The sequence below is a fragment of the Pteropus medius genome, unplaced genomic scaffold, assembly GCF_902729225.1.
Source record: "Pteropus medius unplaced genomic scaffold, Ma_sr-lr_union100, whole genome shotgun sequence".
Classification (NCBI taxonomy): domain Eukaryota; kingdom Metazoa; phylum Chordata; class Mammalia; order Chiroptera; family Pteropodidae; genus Pteropus; species Pteropus medius.
In genome coordinates, this window is record NW_024351648.1 from 1023100 (window position 1) to 1044783 (window position 21684).

At 39.9% G+C, this 21684-nt stretch overlaps 1 protein-coding gene across 7 annotated transcripts in view; it reads left to right on the forward strand.

Moving 5' to 3' along the window:
- Positions 1-21684, forward strand: part of MCTP2 (multiple C2 and transmembrane domain containing 2) — a 161682-nt gene that overhangs the window by 59869 nt on the left and 80129 nt on the right. For 3 of the 7 annotated variants that reach the window (XM_039844054.1, XM_039844055.1, XM_039844056.1), the window contains 6 exons: positions 440-582; positions 1365-1441; positions 1968-2079; positions 5925-5960; positions 16734-16898; positions 19065-19195. In XM_039844054.1, coding sequence (XP_039699988.1) covers positions 440-582; positions 1365-1441; positions 1968-2079; positions 5925-5960; positions 16734-16898; positions 19065-19195 — 664 coding nt within the window. Of the gene's footprint in view, positions 1-439; positions 583-1364; positions 1442-1967; positions 2080-5924; positions 5961-15895; positions 16353-16418; positions 16899-17461; positions 17904-19064; positions 19196-21684 lie in introns of those variants that run through there. The other 4 variants (XM_039844058.1, XM_039844057.1, XM_039844059.1 and 1 more) reach the window with 4 other exon arrangements.

A 21684-nucleotide genomic window follows, 5' to 3' on the forward strand; every position in this document is an offset into this window, starting at 1 on the left:
GGTTCTGTTGAGTCAACCATCTGGCCAAATGTTTGAAAACTATTTCTTTCCCTTTTCACTGACTCACTGCTGTTCTTAAGAGGGGTGGACTTTTCCCCAGGACCCCTGACATCGTCGGCTGGTGCCAGTGGGTTTTATTTCTGAAATTTTTGTGGGCAGTGTAGTGATGACATACCCACAATGAAACAAAACATGAAAGCTCAAGGAGCCCATTTATACTCTGCAAAGAAGAATCGGTCATTTACTCCAAATTATTTCCCTCTCCCTCCTTGCCACCTCTGGGGCCTTCAGTCTCTGCACGGGGAGAGATTTGTTCTGGGCGTGTGCAGTCGGATGCTCTGAGCCTGCAGAGTGTGGAAAGGATCTTTACTTAATGGGGGTCCTAGGCTTTCACGTGTATCTGTAAAAAAACCTGTCTTGCTCTTTTTCCTTTTTAAAGGCACAAGTGATCCCTACGTGAAATTTAAGCTGAACGGGAAGACTCTGTACAAAAGTAAAGTCATATATAAGAACCTGAACCCAGTTTGGGATGAAATAGTCGTATTGCCAATACAAAGCCTTGATCAAAAGCTACGCGTGAAGGTAATCACAGATGACTTTCAAAGCTGCTCTCTTATGAAAAGCATTTATTTCTCAGCAATCTTTGCCTTCTTAAAAGTGAACTTCCCCAAATTAATTTTTTTTTCTTCTTAAGCGCTGGGTTAAAAATACCAGTATGGAAAGAATTTTTTCGTACCCTTTGTCGAAACTACATTTTTTTCCCAGACCAATGCTATATACTCCACAGAAAATCGTAGTGAAAATAATACCTTCATTGATTGTATTTAAACTTACCGAATGTGGAAGAATTATTACTGCTCGTGCAGTAGTGACGACTACTGAAGCCTTTCTCATTAGGAATATCTTTATACTTAATAGAGCTTTAAGCTACCGGTTGTAAGCATCAATTGCTCTAACATCTGGGTGAATACTGCATGAGTTGAGTGCAGGATGGGATTGCTATAGAATATTTAGCAAATTTCTATTTAATTGGCAGACCTGCTCACTGTGGAAAATACTAAATTTTAATGAGAGACCATTTAAACTACAGAGAGTGGTCCATCGTGCATAACATTTTAATGCACGTGAATACTGCCTTAAAAGTATTTTCTGCTGTTGTTTTGGCCGTGGTGGGCAAAATGGGCGAGTTTGAATAATTTTGTTCTCTCCATCGGCTTGGCTAAATTCCTCTTTAACTGCACTGTGCAAATTATTTTTAGATCTAGAAGACTGAATGCAAAATTCCCAGCCTATTACATTTATTAATAACTTGATAAACTCATTTGGTTCTCCATATTAATGTGTGTTACTGGCCCTCTCTTAAGGTATATGATCGAGATTTGACTACGTCTGATTTCATGGGATCTGCGTTTGTCATTCTCAGTGATCTTGAACTTAACAGGTATTGTATTTTTACCTTCTAACTGTTATTAATGAATTTTAGTGGGAACTCAAGATAAAGTTAAAATAGTGTTTTTATAAGATCAAGTGACACAAAAATCTGAATAATTGAAGCATGCTTTAAAATGTAAATTTTTCTATAATTTTTGGTTTTTAGCTCCCAAATGTATGCGTCAGGTATTAAATCCCCCACAACGTATTGTGAAATGTGTATTGAATGTCGCACTTCCATTTGTTAATATTCGGGTCCGTTAACCTGCGTATCTTCATATTAAAACAAGCATTTAAATTTTATTTGGGATGTAGGGGAGAACAATCAGTTAATCAACTGTTGAAATAGGCAACGCCAAACAAGTTCTCCACCCTGAAGATGGTTAGTTTATTTTCACTGAATTTGGTGCTTTTTTAACTTGTGTCTGACCCTTCTTCAGAGGTAGGAGGCTTTTACCATAAATTCCTGATGCATTATAAGACTGCATAGTACTGCCAATAAGAGCTAACAGTATTTGTTGCTTTTTTCCTCCTAGAACAACTGAACGTATTTTAAAATTGGAAGATCCAAACAGTTTAGAAGATGACATGGGAGTGATTGTGTTAAATCTGAACCTAGTGGTAAAGCAGGGTGATTTCAAGAGACATGTAAGTGTGAGTTTTTAAAAAGTCCTTTATTGCAATTCTCCTTTGATTACTGAGCTACCAGATGACTGATACTTTTATAATTGTTTTTAGGGTGGAAACAAATAATTTTATAGAGACTTAAAGAACCTATATGTGCATATATGTGTATGTTTATATATATATGTGTGTGTGTGTGTGTGTGTGTGTATATACATATACACACACACACACACACACACACACACACACGTCTCCTTTCTTTTGAATCTCTGGAAAAAAATCTATTAAGACATTCTGTCTGGTTCGGCTAGGGATATGGATACTATTGCTATTATTAAAATGCATATGCTGCTCATGGTTGGCTTGTAACGGATCATCTGAAATATGATTTTACCAAGTGTTAAGATTCTCATTTACAATTTTCTTAGGTCCTAGATGACTTGGGCATTATTCAGTTATGAAAAGCTGTTCACTCATTTAATTTTAGTGTTGTACATTATTGATTTAGATTCTGTTCTTATGAGCAAATATGTGAATACACATCATAATCTTGTTTTATATTCAGAGATTATACCTTATAATTCCAAAAATTAAAATAAGAATGAAAAGTATCTTTCATTGTAACTTTTATGAAAGGCATTTTTAAAGTCAGCTAAAACACTTACTTGAAAAAGGACTAAGATGTGTTAAAATTTAGCGTTTTTAAAATCTGAAGCCTGTTTATAAATTAGGCCTCCAGTAATACTTCTTTAATCGAGTCAGTGGGGTCGATGAGGAGAATATCCTTCATTTTGACCTCACCTTTGCTTGTAGTTGTAATTTATTTTCATAATGAAAATCATGACCAATTTACTAGTAAACTCATAGAAAATGGCTTAAAGAAGGAAAACTGCACAGTGACCTTTCAGTTGTCTGAGGGTTAACTAAATATTTGCTGTTTTTAATTTGAAATCTTTGCTTATGATAACTTACTTGATAATCGAAAAAAAAAAAAACTCCATTTATTTATTTTTTCAAAAGTGGCACTGTTAAAACTTGAGACCTCTATAAAGCTAATATTTTGATGTTGAAATGTCTTGAATTGCTGTTGAAAATAAATTTATTTTTCTATCTAACATAACGAAGAAGGGATTTTCTTAAGCTTTTCTTATTCTTGACAGTATTGCCATGAGAGTCAATATCAGTGTGAGTAGTAGGTGACCAGTTACGTGAGCTGGATGTCGGGTTAAAATGACATGCCACGTAAATAAGTATCATTTGTCACGTGGCTGAGGCATCGTCAGCTGATATGTTCTAATAATTTCTTACTTATTTAAGTGGGGGTTGTTAAGCTGGATAATTTGCCATGAAAATGGTTGCATATCGAAGCTGTATAATAGCTGCAATTGATTCCCCTGGTGATTTTTTTTCTCTAGAATATTGAGTTATGTTTAGTAGTCATACTGACACTTAAAATATATTTAAGTATTGCAACAATTTGGAGTTTTAATGCAGTGCTATTTTAGTTAAAATTTATTTCAAATTGCAGAGAAGTTAATAGCAGATGCAGCTTGAGTTTGGTTTTGTAAAACATCTCAAAGAATATGTTTTCGGAGTCTTAAAAGTAGCCACACTTGTCATCTTGCCTAGTCTGGCTTTTCTGTCCTCAGTCCCACTGCTGTTTTTGAGTCTGTCAGATCAGACTGCGTGTCTGCTCGCTCACGCACTTCCTTATTGTCTTTGTTCTTTGCTTGTCTGGCAGAGGTCTAGTATACAATATATTTCGTATATATTTTATGCAGGTATTATAATACAGAAAACCCTGCCTGCTCTCATTTGTTCCAACTGGTAGTTTCATTTTGCTATTTATATACTTAATCAAAGTACATTTGGGCAAGGAATAATGTATCCTGGGTTGTGTGTGGTGATTCAACTTGATAGTGCATATCGGGGCCTTTCGGATATAATAGATATCAGAAAACGGTTGTTTTTTTTTAATTGAGTTTAAGTAAATATTTAAAGACATTCTTATATTTAATGGGAATAACTAACACTTGAAACTGGGGAGACAAGAGTTTTCTGATTGGGAATAATTTATCAATTTCTGTTTTAATTTAAAGTCTAATGGAGAGATTTCACTTTGAATTCTCAGTTTTGTACCCATATTTATTTTTGTTATCATTGAGGCAATCTTTTTTGCTTTAGAACCAAACTGGCAAAAATCTTACTGTTGTAAAATGTCTTTAAGTTAAGCTTCGTGTCCAGGAACTTAAGTGTAAATGGGCAGGGTACAGTTAGAAGGTAAGGCACTGGTTGGAAGGATGACAAACCTGATGTCTCTTTCTTTTTCTTGGCAAAAATAGGATTATAGTTAGAATCATAGGCTCCTTTATCAGACTCCCTGGGCTTGAATCCCGGCTTCACTATTTTCTAGTTTTAAGAAGTTCGTGATCAAGTCAAATTCACAGTATAACCTAATCCCTCTCGGCTGCAGTTTCCTTGTGTGTGAAATGAGGATAAAAAAAGGTTATCTATTTTACAGAATTGTAAAAATTCAGACTATCAAATTAGAGCTTGGCATGGGGTAGACACTTGATATACAGCAACTCTTTGTATTATAGTAAGTGGGCAATAATAGTCATTTCCTATTAATTTCCATATCTATTTTATTTATCTTTTATGATTGTTGTAAAAATCAAACGAATTATATGTCGACAGGCCCTAAATAGGCTTGCGTACCTATAAGGTAGTAATTCATTTTGGTGTTTGTTTTGGGTGAAAATAATTGTCAGTGTGTTGTTGGGAAAATCCAAAAAGAACTGATTTTAATACCCAAAGTGTAGTATTACAGTTCTGTGCCATGTGCTGAATGTTAAAATCACAATTTCACCAGGGGAAGTATTTTTTAATGAAGAATATTTGCAAGTCATTTCTGTATCAACGTTTCTAGTTGCTGATCACTGGAATGTAAGCGGATTTTCCTCAAAGACTATTTATTTTCTGGTTTCTAATTTATTGGGAAGACGTATTGGCAAAGTGGATAGGTCATTTGCCTAAAGGTATTTTTTTCCTTAAGCATAATAGTAAATGTGGTCTGCTCGATTAGATTTATAATTGAGTTATAATCTCCCAAATTTATCCAAGTTTTAACATCCAGTTAGCTGGTTAACCAGCCAGAGTAGAGCTTTGCAGTACTGGACGGCGACGGGAATCATGAGAGGATTTTGCCAGGACAGAATTTTAATTGTAGATGGAATTCAGCAGCCTTAGCATGACAAATGAGAGATCAAAAGAGAACAGTGCTGAAGTTACTTGCTGTTCAGAAAATTTTTTCTTCCCTCTCTCAGTGCTATATTATCCTATTTTTCTTAATTGTCAAGAATGACTCAGATTTTTTTTCCTATTATTTTGAACATGGAGATTCAATCAGTGGAGTTAAATGAAATTATTTTTCTAGTATCTAAAACTGTAGAAACCTAAACATGAATTGACATTGTCCATGAACTTCATAATACTATCTGAATATTTCAGGTAGGAGAAATCTGCCTTTCCATGTTGCTTTTAGAGGAAAAATTATAATGTTTTAAGGCAATTAAAAACATATATGGACTTCTAAGGATTGAGCAGTATTTATATGTCCTTGTATTTCCATTGTTGAAAATTCTGTGAGGAAATGATGTGACACAACCACAGAAATGTGATTTTTCTGTTTTTAACTGTTTTCTCATTTAAACATGTTTTCTCTGTAACCTCGAAACTTGGGCATTTGTCGTTTTGAATGTAGTCTGCACCATTTAACTAACAGAATAATATAAGTATATTGTTGATGATTCTATTTCTCTCTTTCATTTTGCCATGTTCCACCATTCGATGGACACGATCTTTAGCGTTGGTCAAATCGGAAACGGTTAAGTGCCAGCAAGGTAAATACAGCTGTTTTTTCTTTACCTCACTTGCTTAAAAGTTCATGTTTGTAGCAAACACAAATGTATATATGGTTGGTATTATCCACCCTTAAACATATAACAGTATTCTTTTCCTCTTGCTGCTGTTATGAATAAGGACACAACCTCCCTTTCAAAATTTCGTTTAATAAGGGCATAGCCAGATGCTTGAACTTACACTTGTTTTAGTGGTGACATTTTATATGTACCAGCCATGTTAGAATGTTACACTTCATTAAGCTTAGATTATTTAGACTGTGGTGCAGTTAGATTTAGTCCTTTCAGAAGTTATTTACCGTTAGATGGAAACTAGCTATGCTGTTGTGAGGACAATGAAAAGATTAATTGAAAGGAATATGTCATATATTTTATAAATATATTTTATATCTTCCAAAAAAGCCATTTGTTGCTTTTTTCGGTGAGAGTTTCTTTAAGTATTTCTTCATGAATTACCAGTGATTTTTATTTTTACATCGTTAGTATTTTTTAGATGATTATTCCTCACTGTCTAATTTGTAAAAAATGTAGGTGTACCAAGGTAGAAATGCATCATTGTCAGGTTATTAAATTAGCACATTGTAACTCAAGTGACTGCATGTTGAAATTAGTGTAAAAATAAACAAAGAAAGCTTTAAAAATTATAACATAATTCATCAGCTTGGCTACTTTGTAAGGAGAAATCACCAGCATGGTGGTGTGTGTGTATTTGGGAGTGTGTGTGTGTGTGTGTGTCAGAAATCTCTGTTTATGCATTTATTTACATGCACGCATGTACACAAATATATACCAGCTCTAGTTTCTGACCTCACTGCTGTGCTTCAGTTGCTTACTTCTCTGTAAAATAAGGAGATTGAAACAAAGATTTTGTGAGTTTGTGAGAGAGAGAGAGAGCATGTGCGTGTGTGCACGTATGTGCATGTGCGTGTGCGTGCGTGTGTGTGTGTGTGTGTGTGTGTGTGTAAGAGAGAGAAAAAGAGAGACGGAGATTTGTGACCTGGCTAGCGCTAGCTATTTAGGAAGAAAGGCAAACTTTCCAAACCTAAGTTCTGACTCTTACTAAAATGCACATCCTTTGCATTTTGAACGTTTTGAAAAGAACTGTGTCAGGTATTCCGTTGTCCTCCCAGTTCACTTGGTCTCCAAGACTCCTGTTCTTTTTCGAAATACAATTAAGAGACAATAAATAATAACGTGAAGCTGTCTATCTCAAAAGCGCCCCCAGCTTTTGTCTTATTCCTTTCTAGTCACTAGGGGGTAGAAGAACATCACTTCTCACCGTGGAAGGGAGCCCAGCTCTCGCTCTCCTGTGTTAAGAGTTGCTGTAGCCCTCCGAAGCAGTAAAGTTTCCCAGCATGCTTTGGTGAAGCCTGACAAAGCAGTATTTTCTCCTTTATTGATTCTGCTGCTGCACTAAAACACTGGTACTGTACATCAATAACCATCTTTAGTTAGGGAGCTCTGGCCTGTGGAAGAGCACTGGCAGTTTGTGGAAGAACATAAAGGCTGGAAAGAAAAATTGTGAGCTTGGGGAATATTGTAGTCTAGGGAAGACAGGAAAGGTTATAGAAGAATGGCCAAAGGAATGAAGAGGGAGAGGAAAAATGCTGACGGCCTGGATAAAGATCTCAAAAATATGAAAGGAACAGACGATCCTGGAGAGCAGTGTTTATATCTATATTGCAGAGTGTGTCTGACCACTGAGCTGTTGTCTTCTTTCTTCCCTGTCATGGTAGTTTCTAGAATTTGGACTTCAGTGCGCTAGGCTTAGAGACTTAATAAATGCCCAAACCTCGTACCTATGTTTAATAAAACCTTAGCTGGACAGAGCTCGTTGAAAGCTATTTACGATCTTATGTGAGAGATGTAATTTATGTACTGGTGAGGGATTTCAATTGTTAGGTTGACTCTTTGCTACTCATTAGAATTTGCAGTTTTCGAGAGGCAAGTGGGTTGCCTTCTGATGTGGCTTATGAAAATGAGTCATGTGAAACAATCTATAGACACTGTGATTAGCCCTCTGTAAAAGTTGTTAAGATACCCTGATCAAACTATCTTGGTATTTTTAAACGATAAGCTTCTTTTTCTAGGATTTCTATATTATATTTAAAAATTAGATAGCAGAAATTTGACATGAAGAAGATTATTTCGTAGCTATGGCTATCTAAAATTTCGCCAGTTCTAAGTAATGTGTTACCTATAAAATGCCATTGGCTTTTTCACCTTAATCATATTCTTAAAATAACTTTACTTTATTTAGGTAATTGCTTCTTAAACCCTTAAGTTTATAATTTTGCATCATCTAGAGGAGCCTAGATTAGCAGCCTTTTTAGACTCTCTTCTAAATCGTTCCGTTATGACACTGACCTTGATTTTAATAGAGTAAATAGATACAGATTGCCTTCAAATTTAGGTCTAGGTTTCATCCCAAAGCCTTTGTTTATGTGATGAGCATTTTATAACGAGCTTTGAGAATTTGATTCAATAGGGCTGAATCAGATAACTGGTTCTTTTTGGATATTTTTTATATATGCATAGTCTTTGCTCTGAATGGATATGTTTCCGATACTTGTCTCTTTCAAACGTTCCAACAGTTACAGAGATAGAAAATTAACAGAAGATAATTCTTTTACATCAAATGGTCTTATGGGAAAACGTAATGATAAAAATTGAACTGATGAATAACTGAGTGTATTCAGAAATCTGCACGGGCAACGGACACATGCATACACACACGTGCACGCACACACGCTCACTCCTGCTATTATTTGGGTCTGTATAGTGCTATGGCTGAGCACGTACCCCTTTTGTTATGGACTTCCATTACTTTAGATGAATTTGCACTGAGATAAGTGTATATTCTTAGATAGCCCCTCTTTTGATTCACGGTTTTATGCAGTTATATGTCAGTGATCGAGGTAAGAGACAGGACCTATGTAAGGTAAGAGATACTTCCTCTACTAGTGTAACATTTTTTTTTTTTCCGTATGAACTTAGTTGACGAGTGGTGTCAGTTTTTGGCTTGTTTGGCTTCATATCCTTTGATTTCTACTCCTCTCTGTTATTGCAGAGGCTGCTTTTTCAAGGTGCCCTTGTCAGCTGCCCTCCAGCTGACTTTCCACAATGAAATGAATCGACAGGATACCAGGTGATAAGAGAGGGAAGAAGCCAGGGCGTATCTCTTCTTTCCCTCTGTTTCACCTGGTGTCTCAGACATGGGCTGCATTTTGCATCTTCCATTAGCCAGACCTGCTGTGGTTTCAGCTTCTATCTATCAGGCGACCCTGACCCCGGTATTTACTCATTTTGTTTCTGTAGCTCAGGGGTCATTCAACTTCAGCTTGAGGGCCAAATCCAGCCCTATGTCTGTTTTTGCAAGTAAAGTTTTATTGGAACGCAGCTCGCCTATTTGTGTATAAATTGTCTCTGGTGGACAGTGGCAGAGTAGAGTAGATGGGATAGAGACCTAATGGCCTGTAAGCCTAAATACTTACTATCTGGATCTCGACAGGAAAAGAGTAACCCTCCCCTCCCCGCCCCGCCCCCAACCTAAAGAGTATTAGACACCTGCTACTATTTAGCATGGAAGTTAATAGTATCCTCTGTGGTCTCACCTGTGAGAACAGGTCTCAATGCGATGCCTTCTGTTTTTCCATACCTGGGATGTTTTTCTTTTCCTGTTAGATCCCAATACAAAATACAGGGCTAAGCCTTTTTTTTTTTTTGGCTTTTTTTGGGGGGGGCGGGGGGACACTTTTTAAGCGTGAGTACTGCATGGGAATCCCGAATTACGTGGCGAGCGCTCTGCATGCGTTTAGCTCATGCCCTCCCTCCCTTCTTTCCCCTTTCTCTCTTATTCCTTTTGCTTTGTCTGTCCCTCTGTTTCTGTCTCTCTGATGCTTAGGGCTTAGGGCAGGCAGCAAGCCCCTCACAAGGTGGAATTGGTGGGAATGTTCTGCTTAGGTTGGCCTTGAACCCCGACGGCTGTCCTGTTTCCTGCTTGAGTTTCCACTTTGGCTTTTTAAAGTCTGCTGACCTCAGACTCGTCACACAGTCGATTTCTGTGACAGGGTGCTGGTTGGGTCTTGGCGAATGTTTTGTGGATCATGCTCTCTTGCCGTGGGGTGATGTGGCACCTCCTGTCAGTCCTGACCCCTCCTGTCCCCGGGGTGACCGACTCTGTGGGTTAGCTGCCTGGCCAAATGAGTGAAAGCTGGCAAGTCTTAGCAAATCACTGTGTGCTTTTGCTTTTGACCAGTCATACAGTTTGACAATGTCAATTTTGCTTCTGAATACTTGGCAAAGACTAGTTCGCTTAAGACCTCATCGCAGGTTTCAGAACTTGGCAGACAGCATATTTAGAGGCATTTTTATTTTGCTAAGGGTTTGGACTGGTGGCTAGCACGGTGTGCTTTTAACATACTTAGCTCCTGGCAGGTACGTTGCCACAAAGCTAGTTTAATGTGGTGACTCTTAAATTGAAAGAAGACAATCCAGAATTTTGAGGGAATGCCCTCTGTCACTGCACCCCTTTCTCTAATTGATCCCACACCCCTTATTTCTTTGTAGGGCCAGGAAGTAGTACAGGTGAGAGCCTCTTGCATGAGTCCAGCCCATGTGAGGGACCGAAAGGAGGATGTTGAGCCTGGAACACTTTCCCAATCAATAGGCTGCTTTTCGTTTGTTTGTTTTGTCATGTTCACACATTCTTAAGTCACATACTCACCCACAGTAACACCTTTTACCTTATTTTCTTAAATGCAAAGGATTGGAAAATTGCATACCCCAAACAGCCATATATGTGTCTATATCTATATATCTGTATACCTGTCTGTTTCTGTCTGTCTATATATCTAATCTAATCTACCTAATTTATTTGTCTGTCCACATATCTGCCTGTACTATCTATCTATATATATCTAATCTAATTTATTTGTCAGTCTTTACGTCTGTTGTGTCTGTCTGTCTATCTGTCTGTCTCTCTCTGTATAGCAGCACAGGCTCACTGCTGAGTTTACTTTAACCCCAGTATTTCTGCTGCCTTGTCGTGAAGTCGAGGGCAGCATTATCTCGGGCAGAATGAGCTCTAGAGGCTTTCCTCACTTTTGGGGGCCTCAGTCATGCTCAGGTAAGGCAGTGAGGGTCGAGAGGTATTCAGAGGGTACAGTTGGACCCATATCCTGTCCTTGAAGCTGGGTCGGGTGGCCTGAATGCCGAGGACAGGTGTAAAAAACTGGAGTAAATCTTATTGAATGAGGAAGAGAGGAAGTGAATCGAGACGTGGCACTGTAGGATAATGTGGGACGTGGCGAGCGCTCCAAACTGTTTTATCACTGAGCTCCAAACAATTTGGTTTTCAAAGTGCGACCCTTGAAACAGCACTACCCATGTCACCTAAAAATGATTATAAATGCAAACTTCAGACCTCCTGAACCAGAGCGCTTTTCGCAAGCCTTCCAGGTGGTTCTGAAGCACATTCCTGTTTGAGGATCACTGGTGAGACTAAGGTGTAAAGTGGGGTGCTCGGAAGAGTAGAAGACAAAGCTAGAGACGGAAGAAGAGCGGGCCCGGTAGGCCAGGAGCCGGCACTGCTAAAGCAAACCTTCGGTAGGGCCGGGATGAGGGCGAGGCAGTTAGGGTGCCCAGGGTGCAAACGTAAGGTGGCACGCAGGCCCAGGTGCCAGCCCTGTCGTTGCAGAAACCCGAGAGTAAGAGCCTCACGTGCTTCGCCGTAGCCCCAGTCCCAGATGGGGTGGCGCCAGGGTATGCTGAGTGAAGAAGAGACGTAGAAACACGGGCAGAAGGGTGGGCCAGCAGGATGACTTATGTGCATCCGGAAATACTAGGCGATGACTGCTGTTGCCTATGAACACAACACTGAACTTGAGTTTCCTAGAGGTCGGGGCAAAAAAAGAAAATCTTCTATCACATGACCTTTCTTTTTTTTTTCTTTACGTTTTAATAGAAGCATTTTCCTTGTCCTGAACCCTGAGAGTCATTGGGTATTTGTAGACTTTATCAATTTTTTAAAAATCTTCTCATAACCTAATTTTTTATTTTTTTTTAAGTGCAAAAATTGAGCGATGGCATTCCCTCATAATTAAAAAATATTAAACCAGGTATGAAACTTTTCTAGCTAATATCTTTGTACATGTAGATTATTCGTATCCTTGGGACCGTGATCCAGTTTTCGTCTACAAATTTAAATCTCATCTTCCCTGTCCATGTCCACGTGGGAAATTTAAGAGGCTTTCTTTACATCCTTACGCAAAGAGTTTTGTATAGTTCTAGGAGAATTTATGCCTTCAGGCCCCTCCTCAGATGATACAAAGAAGCTACCTGGTGGGAGGTTTTCTGGGGAGCCTGCTGCACGAATGTATGGACCTTGTCACATCCCACTGTAAAAGCTGTTGACAATAAGCAGTGGTTTTACATGTAGAAAACGCTCAAAACGAATGCTTCAGAGAAATCTTTTATGGGCCGAATGTTCTTCCTTACCTTCTCTAAGCAGTGCCAACACAGTTACAGTCTTGTTTGATTCTTCATTTTACTTACTTACAAGCTTATTTCTTCCATGCGTTCATTTTCACTGACTACATTGTAATTTCTTACAATGACATGGGAAAAATAATGAATGAGGGTTAAAATAAGATGCCTTGGCAACCTCGGCATATCTATTATACTTCCAGAACCGGGACGGTATTGAAAGTATCCACAGAGTAGTTGGCACTGGTAGGTACGCCCTGCTAGAAAAATCTTGTGAAAATACTTTTTCAACTCCCCCTTTTTAATTGTGATTTTTTTTTTTTTTTTTGTATTTTGTAATACAAAATGCAAGGGAACACTTTGCATAAGTACCCCATGATATCGGTCAGCGCCATCAGTCCTGGACCACAGCGGAGCTAAATGTAATGTTGCTTTTGATGACCGCAGGCTGAGGCCCCAGCTTCGGGACTGCGTACCCCGCTTTCAGAATCTTCCTTTCCTCATGACCTCTCTGCCACTCTCCCTGGCTCAGGACAAGTAGGAGACACCAAGCTGACGTGTCTGTCATCTCTGGGTTTTCCTCTACGGTCATGCCAGGGCAGTGGGACACTGGAGTCCACGTCGCTGTCTCCCCAGAATGCCCCTTGGCCACGATCCTCATACGATGCACGTGGCCGGGCTGCCCACATTTCATACGGATTCATTCCCCTGTCCGGGGAAGGACAGTCTCCTCACTGTTTAGAGAGTCTGTCCGCAGTTCCAGGCCTTCTGAGGATCCCGTGCCTGAGGGCAGAAGCTGCCCGGCGTGCTCTTCTAGTCTCATCCCCTCCCTTGCCTGCCTTCCTTGTTTGCGGGATTGTCACGATCTTGCAGCTGTTTACTTTTTATGAAAGTCTTTGTATTACTACGTGAAATATCACACCTTGCTTTCACTGTTCATAACTGACTTGTGTCTTTCCAATGGAAACCATTCTTTCTGTTTAGAAGAATGAGTGTGGGTATGGCTGGGGGTGTGGGCTGAGGGAGAGAGAGACTATGAATGAATCAACATAGAAATAGTCAAAGGTTCTGATCCTTTGGGAGAAGGAGAAGAATAACAAAACCCTGATGTACTATATTTTATCCGTTATGTCTGCTGAGAAATGAGGGTCAGGACCCAGAAACTTTGCTCTATCTCTCCCTGTTTGTTTCAGCTCAGGTGGGGTGGGCTTCTCCTTTGATGGGTCATTTCCTTTTCTCCTTTCACATTCCAAGCTGCATTAAGATGACAAATTTCACTTACAGGCTCCAGCACAGACATGAAAACCTGAGCTATTGAGCTAACAAGAGCGAGTGCAGAGGAGTCAGTCTGTTTACTGTGGGGAGGAAGGGAGTATTTGAAGGGCACAGAAGATTCCGAGAGCCCAGCTCTGCGTCCGAGCTCGCACGGGATGGCCCAGGTGCTGCTCCCAGCCAGACCGTGCCCTGAAGCCTCACCACAAGTCTCTAGGGTGGAAGAGAAATGTTAAATTAATTAAGAAACTCCTTTAAAGCCCATACACATATCCCAGAATGCACTGCGAGCAGATGCGACTTTATCTGGGTATAACCTTACAGTGAGCTTTGCAGAGACATTCAGGGTGAAATAAGTAGAATAAAGGTCTTGTGTTCTTTTCAGTCTGTGAACTGTGCAAAAAAAAAAAAAATCCTGCTCTTTTCCTAGCCCTGCGTTTAGTAAGGGGGGAAAAAATCTTGGACAGCAAAGAACAAGTCTGTCACATCAAACACGAGTGCGTTGAGTACTAAAATGTTCAAAGTCCGACTGAGATAGATAAAGCCTTTGATGGGAAGTGGATATTTCCCAGGGACATTACAAGCAATAATCCAGATGTTACGGTGTAATGCAGCGAGTGTCCACGGACAGATTGGGAGGCCCAGCCAAGCCGCGCCTGGCGGAGGCCTGAGCCTTGCCCTCCCATGCTGTTCCGCCATATGGAACCTATCTCTAGGCCCCCTTAATAACCAGCTTTGGATTCCATTTTCACAGAGCTCATAGAGCTAAGTGGGGCCGTTTTATGGACAAGTTAGATAGAAGCCTTTCCAAGATAAACACGCGATTTGAAATTAGGACATACCAAGCCGCAAAATTATTTTAGGGCATATTTCATGGAAGCACTGCCATTTTTCTTAGGCACTTGCCAGACTGTAGGATGCCCTTTGATCCCTTGTGGACATTACTCCTTCTTTATCAAAAGGATTTTGAAATAGTTTCAGTGTTTAGGGAGGAATATATCTGTCGGAACTTTGAAGCATGGCCATGGGACAGGTCATGCATTAGCTTGTTGGTTGGCAAGTCAAACTTTAAGAAGAAAAAAACAAAAAAGGAAGTTGCAGCAGGACATATGAATCAAAATCTCATTTTCTTTTAAAAGATAGAAGTGTTCAGCCCGTGTGCTTAATAAGCTATAAAATGTATTAAGTGTGTCTACATTTATATGTACGCATTTCGATGTATAAATACAGATGCACATATGTATTTATATGTGTGTCCGTCTGTAATGTGACGGTGTGTGTTGTTCTGAAATACAAAATTGCTTAACATTAACTACTTCATAAGCTTTCATTATGGAATAGATCAGATCCACAACCCAACTGTAAATGGAAGTTGAGAAAGAATTTTTCACCTTCTACACAGGAGAGGGTTATTTTTTTCTCTTTAAAATTAAATTTTTTCTCATCTGCCCTCCCATCTCTGTGTCAGCTCACTCCAAACCTGTGTGTGTGTGCGTGCAGTTTGGGAGTAAAGATTTCTTTAAATGCATTGTGTTTAAGGTAGTTATGAAATGGTCAGCCAAACGCTTGGTGTGGCATTGCTGCATCGTTTACCCAGAGAGGCAGAGTGACGTGTATTGGATGACATAAGCTGGTATGTAATTAATATGGTACTGACGTACCGTTTCATGTGATGAATTGTGACTAACTGGTGTCCAAGCAAATTGGTGTCTAAACGATCTCAAAGATATATTGAGCAGGTGACAGGAATGAATATATAGTGTTGGAAATTCATTGCTTTACTGTGATGCTCGGTGCCATTTACATTCTTCAGTCCATTTATTTCTCCTTCCAATAAAGCAGTCTATGCTTGTGCCATTTCACTTATTGAGTGGAGAACGTAAATGAACTCCTCCAACTAAATGCAGCATGTGTGGCTCGTATTGGGATCCTCAGTCAAACAAACTAACCATAAAAAGATATTGTTGAGACTGTCAGGGAGATGTGAACATGTGCTGGGTATTTAACGATATTAGGGAATTATGACGACTTCTGTTGAATATGATCATGGCATGGCACTTACATAGAAACAAATATGGATTTTGCTTTTAGATATTTCAACTAGGAAAAAAAAAACAAAACAAAAAACCAGCTGAAGGATAGATGAAATAAGATTGGCCGAATGTTGAATCTGGTGAACGAGCACATGGAGATTTGTTACCCTATTCTCTCTATCTTTGTGTGTTTGAAATTTACAAGTGGAAATGAAAAATAAAGTCTGCTCGTCCTCTTTATAATTTAACAATAGGGGATGTTTGCCTTTCTTTTTGTATTCTGTTTAAGGGGTGTGTGAGTGGACATGAGTTATAGAATTTAGAAAAGGAAAAAATAAGTTAACAGCTACTGAGCCCCTGCTGGGTTCCAGGAACTGTGCTGTGCACTTTATAACACCCTTTCCACCCCCGAGGTCCGCAGAGCTCCTCTGGCTGGCCGGCTGATCTCAGGCAGGCTCTTTCTGGAGCTGTGGACCTCACAGTCGTGTGAGCTTTTTAGTAGTAGCCCGAGGAATAAAGAGAAGTGGGGACAGATGCCAGCGCGGAGGATACATTCAAAACCATTCTTTCTAAATGCCCAGAGGTATTTCGTCTCCCTGCAAAGCAGTGCTTTGTTCCTATAGCTCTATTTCCCAGAATGCCTTTCTTCCTTCCTACCATTAAAATAGCCAAAGGCCCAGTCGAAGTGTTTCTAGGAGAGCTCTGGGGGGGAGTACAGGCCAGCGCCAAATGCAAATGGTGCTCACGTTCATCCTTCCCTATATTGCTACACATTCAGCTCTTGAGAAGGAAATCGCATAAACTGTGATTGCAGGTTTTCACAACCAATGAAGAATAATAACACTGTCGCCAGGCAGGGAGTGCTCTTCATAATCAAATATTGAAAGCTGGAATGCCTGTGATTACCAAGGTCGCACTCAAGAATTATCAGCAAGTTGATCTGTCATCTTTATTTTTTGCCTAGTCCTCTTTGATACGCCACCTACGACTCTCAGACTCCTTGAAAAAGAACCAACTCTGGAACGGGATTATAAGCATAACTTTGTTGGAAGGAAAGAATGTCTCAGGAGGAAACATGACAGAGATGTTTGTCCAGTTAAAACTGGGAGATCAGAGGTATAAAAGTAAGGTAAGTTCTGTCAATTTAAGGAGGACGGTATCCTTAAAAGTCAATTTAAAAAAAAGAGAAAAAATATTTCCCACTCTAAATTTCACAAGACTAGAAGTAATTTATTTTAACCCTCTTAACTATATTGGGATTATCCCAGAAAACAAAATAATTGTACAGATGCAGTCAATTAACATGGGTATTTGATTGCTTAGTGTACTTTAATGCAGGAACTAGAGCTAGAGAAAGCTTATTAAGTAATAGATTTGAATGCATGATTTATTTCCATTTCGAAAATAAGTAAGCAAACTTTGTTTTGTAAAATGCGGGAAAGGATAACTAAATGTTTTCTAAATCCAACAAAAATAAAAGTGTTATATATGTAATATTTGGATTGCAATATTTAAGATAACTAAAAATATTTTCAAAATTATATAGTTTGCTTTTTCTTATTTGTTAGTATTTACACAAAAAATAGACTTCTAGTGTTCCTGTTTTTTTGCTATGATAAAAAAAAAGCTAAAGTATTGAAAGTGATTTGTTTTGAAGAAAAGTAATAGCATTTTTAGCTGTCTTTAAAAATCAGTCATCTTATTCCGCCGATCCAAATTCCATTTATTTTTTAATCTTAGTAATTTGGTGTGGTTTTTATTTCAAAAACCATAGTCTCCAAACCATGGTAATTAATTAGTTTTACATAACTGTCAGACAGGAGTATTTCCCATGTTTTATGGATTGAGGGAACGAGGGTACTTGAAAGTGAAGTCACTTGCCAAAAGCCACATAATAAAAAAACATCAGTGGAAGATTTTGAAAATAGACCCAAGAATAGTTGCAGTTCGGGCTTTCCCGTGTAGAAGACACAACAGATGCAGACAAGTTGGAAGATGATTTAGGGAGCTAAGAGGCTGTCTCTGCCGTACAGTTTTTAGCGCAAAATCAAATACGAACTGTCTTTTACTCTAACACAAGGAGAATTGAAGCTCACACTGACAAACCGTTTATAAAGGATGTGAAACACTGAGGGTGAGTTACGGCAGAAATATGAGGCAGATAATTATTTTAACCAGCTAGTTTCGGGCCATACCTCACAGAGAGTGAGCTCAGGGTTACCACAACCCTCTACTAAGATTCATTTAGCCAGCCGGGGTCAGGCTAAGGATTTATAGAAAAATTATTCACCGCCAGGCACATTTAGCCCTCTGGACTAAGGAGAAGTGTAGAATTAGTCCAGTGTCTGCTACATTCCCCCTTGGGGGATATTGCATTTAATTTGTGGTCTAATAGTTTCTTTTTCCTTCATGGTTTCTAAATTCTGTGATCTGATATATTAAGCCCAATGTGAAAAACAGCTTAAATGATGTTACATGATGTTGGCTGCAGCTGAGGTCCGACTTGTCCCTTTTTATTCATGCAGTAATGGCTGGCGCTAAGATTTAATAGTTGATGCTGTGCCCTTAGAGCCTGATACTCAGTGGCCAGCATTTCTGCTCGCTTGTTATTCACCATTTAAATCCCTGTGTAAATGAAACAAAAATGAAAATCCTGACAGTGAATCAAACACACAAGCAGTTTGGAATCACTCTCGGAGAACACAAAACCACTTGTGGAGTTTTCAGACCATCTCGTTAATTTTTAAATTTGGCTGCAGTGGAATTTCCTAGTCTTTCTCTCCCTCTAGAGACTGGACCCAGTAAACTTGGGTTTAAAAACAAGCAGCAATGTATAAGTTATGGGTTTCTTGTGTAATGCATCCGACAGATGTTAAGACCCCAAACTATTAATTTATATAGTTCTTAAGCCAGTGCTGAATGAATGTGCCAATAAAAATGTCACTTGCATTTGATTAACCAATTAATAGTATTTTCTGTGATAGGACAACTGTAAAATATCTACTGAGATTTGTCATATATATTATATGTGTATCTATGTATATGTAACTTATGGTTTCTTTTTTTAACTTGGTGGATAAATGATTGAATCTGGGGGTCGGCTAAAAGAGTCGTGATGCTTTGCCCCAAACTTGGAAGTCCCTTTTTTTCCCAAAAAAGGAAAGTTTAACATTGTAAGGGACAGACAGGCACGTCATCACTCTCTGCCGCAGTTTAGAAATGAAATTAATGTGTAGCTGCTGTAGCGACGAATGGCATTGAAAGAAAATAAATATTATAACCGCATGTTTTCTAGACACTGTGTAAGAGTGCAAATCCGCAGTGGCGGGAAGAGTTTGACTTTCACTACTTCTCTGACAGGATGGGCATCTTGGACATTGAAGTGTGGGGAAAGGACAGCAAAAAGCACGAGGAGCGTCTGGGCACGTGAGTCCACTCTGCTTTCTACACGCTGGGAGCCGGGTCGTGCGACTCGTTTCTGCGGGAGGCTGGTCTTTATCTGTGGGGCTTAGATTAAAACCTCATGTTTTCACCCCAAGGAGCTAGAAGTAAGCTGGACCTGAACCTAGGGAAAATATATGCTTTTTAATTGGTAAACGTCATTTAGTATTGATTGAAACAAGATAATTGTACGTGTTTATATACATTTCCAAAGGACCTTGTAATTTTGGTTTTGCTGCTTAGTGAACTACTGTATGATTTAGTAACAATATGAAGCTAGGTGTCTCGAAATAATGGAAAAATTTTCAACGTCGTTGATGAACTTTGTGGCAAACCATAATGAAACCTATTGAGGCCGGGTCTATTTTTCTTTCATTGCTTTTACTTTGGACTCTCTCAACGTAATCGATTCATATATCACGGACAGTGCTACGAGTATTACAGCTTCCTTCTAGGGTTGTAGTAAGAAAACCGTTCGATGAGATTGTGCCTGCACCGTGGCTGGCTCACAGTGAGCACGAAGGAAGTGCCGGTGGGAGCAGACGTCATCTCTGACCTGAACAGCCTGCAAGTCAGCAGCCTCCTTCTCATTTTAGAGATGAGCAAATGGAGCGCGGGAGGTTTACAGACGGCTTCAGAGCGGCGGGATTCCGTGTTTCCGAGCTCGGAGTTCCTTGCGCCAGGTCTCGGCCTTTCATTCCTCCCATATACGGTTTGTCCACAAATCTTGAATTTAGAACAGAAGCGTTTAAAGGGCTTTCAACAATTGCTCGTCATTTTTCTCAAACCAAGTTCTCTGGAAGCCCGAGTTCAGGGAGATGCCTCCGATCACCCCTTGGAGAATGTGGGGTCTCCCGAAACCCCCCTCGGGCCAGAGCATCATCTCAGCTTTTACCCATTAGGGCTCCATGTGAAGGGAGAGTTTTATTGCCGAAAACTACAGATCGGAAAAAAACTCCTTTTTTATAGATGAGGAAATGCAGAGGCCTAGAAAAGCGATTTTTTTTTTTTTTAATGAACATAGAATTTCGAGCCTGAAGTGGGATGAGCCCCAAATAACCCGGGATCTCGTGCACAGCCTTTTCTATGTGAAATACTTAGCACAGTGTCTGCTTCACACCGCGTTAGCTCTTCCTGCTGGCGTCACCCCATCCCACCTCAGTGGCTCATCCTGAGAGAGAGAGATGCGTGGGGAGTTTGGAATTCACGGGCCATCCCTCTCATGCTTCTTCACAGAGGCGCCTGTTGCATGGAACTGTCTGCCATATTGCAGAATGTTCCCTACATTTGGCTGTCACCAATCTGATCCTGGTAACTTTCCCCAATTATTGTGTGGAAGATACACACACCCAAAGAAACACAGCACATCCACACTCCATCACGCATGTGCAGACACCCCCTAGGAGAGCAGCTCTGACATCAGTGGACACCTCGGCACTTCGTCCTCCACGTGTCATAGCCCTGGTCGAATAGCTTTGCAGGGAGCAGTCGTGGCTTCATTGGCTGTCTGCCAGGCCAGCTTTCTGCTTTCCGGTAGCAAACGAGATCATGTGACACTCCAGCTCATGCGAGAGGTCTGACTGTGGCCCAGCATTTCACAAATATTACCTGTCAGATTTCTAGTTTGGTCTCATCTCTGCCTTCTCCATGTACACAGGGTAACTGAGACACCTCAGACGCTTCTCAGTACTCCTGACCCTTGTCACCGCTGTGACAGAGCAGTGCCCTGCCAACACCCACTGGTAGGAGGATGAGAAACTCTGTGCTAGCACATGGAGCAAGGACAAGTTATGTAAACGTGCGAACGCAGAGAACTCCGTGTCCCGAGGCGTTATCTGAATGGGGGAGTTTGGACCTCCAGTGATGAATGGCCAACGTTTTATTTTAGATGGTACAAAGAATAATGCCCTCTTCATTTCACATGTCATCGTGCTGTCATGTTTCTTTCTCATAATAGGAAGTGCTCTTCCCAATGAGTGTTAAGTCTCTGCACAGACACAAAAACTAATTTAAGATGTCCCTTCCATTCCATGTTTTGTCATTTGGGTATTCATTTATTATTTTACCTATTTCCTGTTTGTAACTGAGAAGTATGCCTGCCCTCGTATCTATTCCGTCCTTCCTCTTCATGGATTTTTAAAGGACTTTTTTGGGGGGTGGGGGGTCGGGAGTGGGTATCCTTTTCCTTTTTCCTCTCCTGAGGTACAAAAAGTAACAAAAGCATCTCTCGGGAGCTGGTTACACGGCCGTACTCGGCACCAAACTTCCAGGTGGGGTGAGACCCACCCTAATGTATTTACTGCTTCTCAGAGTGAAAGGAGAGATTGTGGTGGCATATGCATATTGCAGACCAGTTCCTTACTATTTCTTCTTATTTTAAATTTTTTTTCCTCATTTTATTTTTTTATTTTCGTTGTTATAATTCTAAGGCTCGGTTGTTTTATCTCCCAACTGTCGGAAATGCCTTTTCGTAT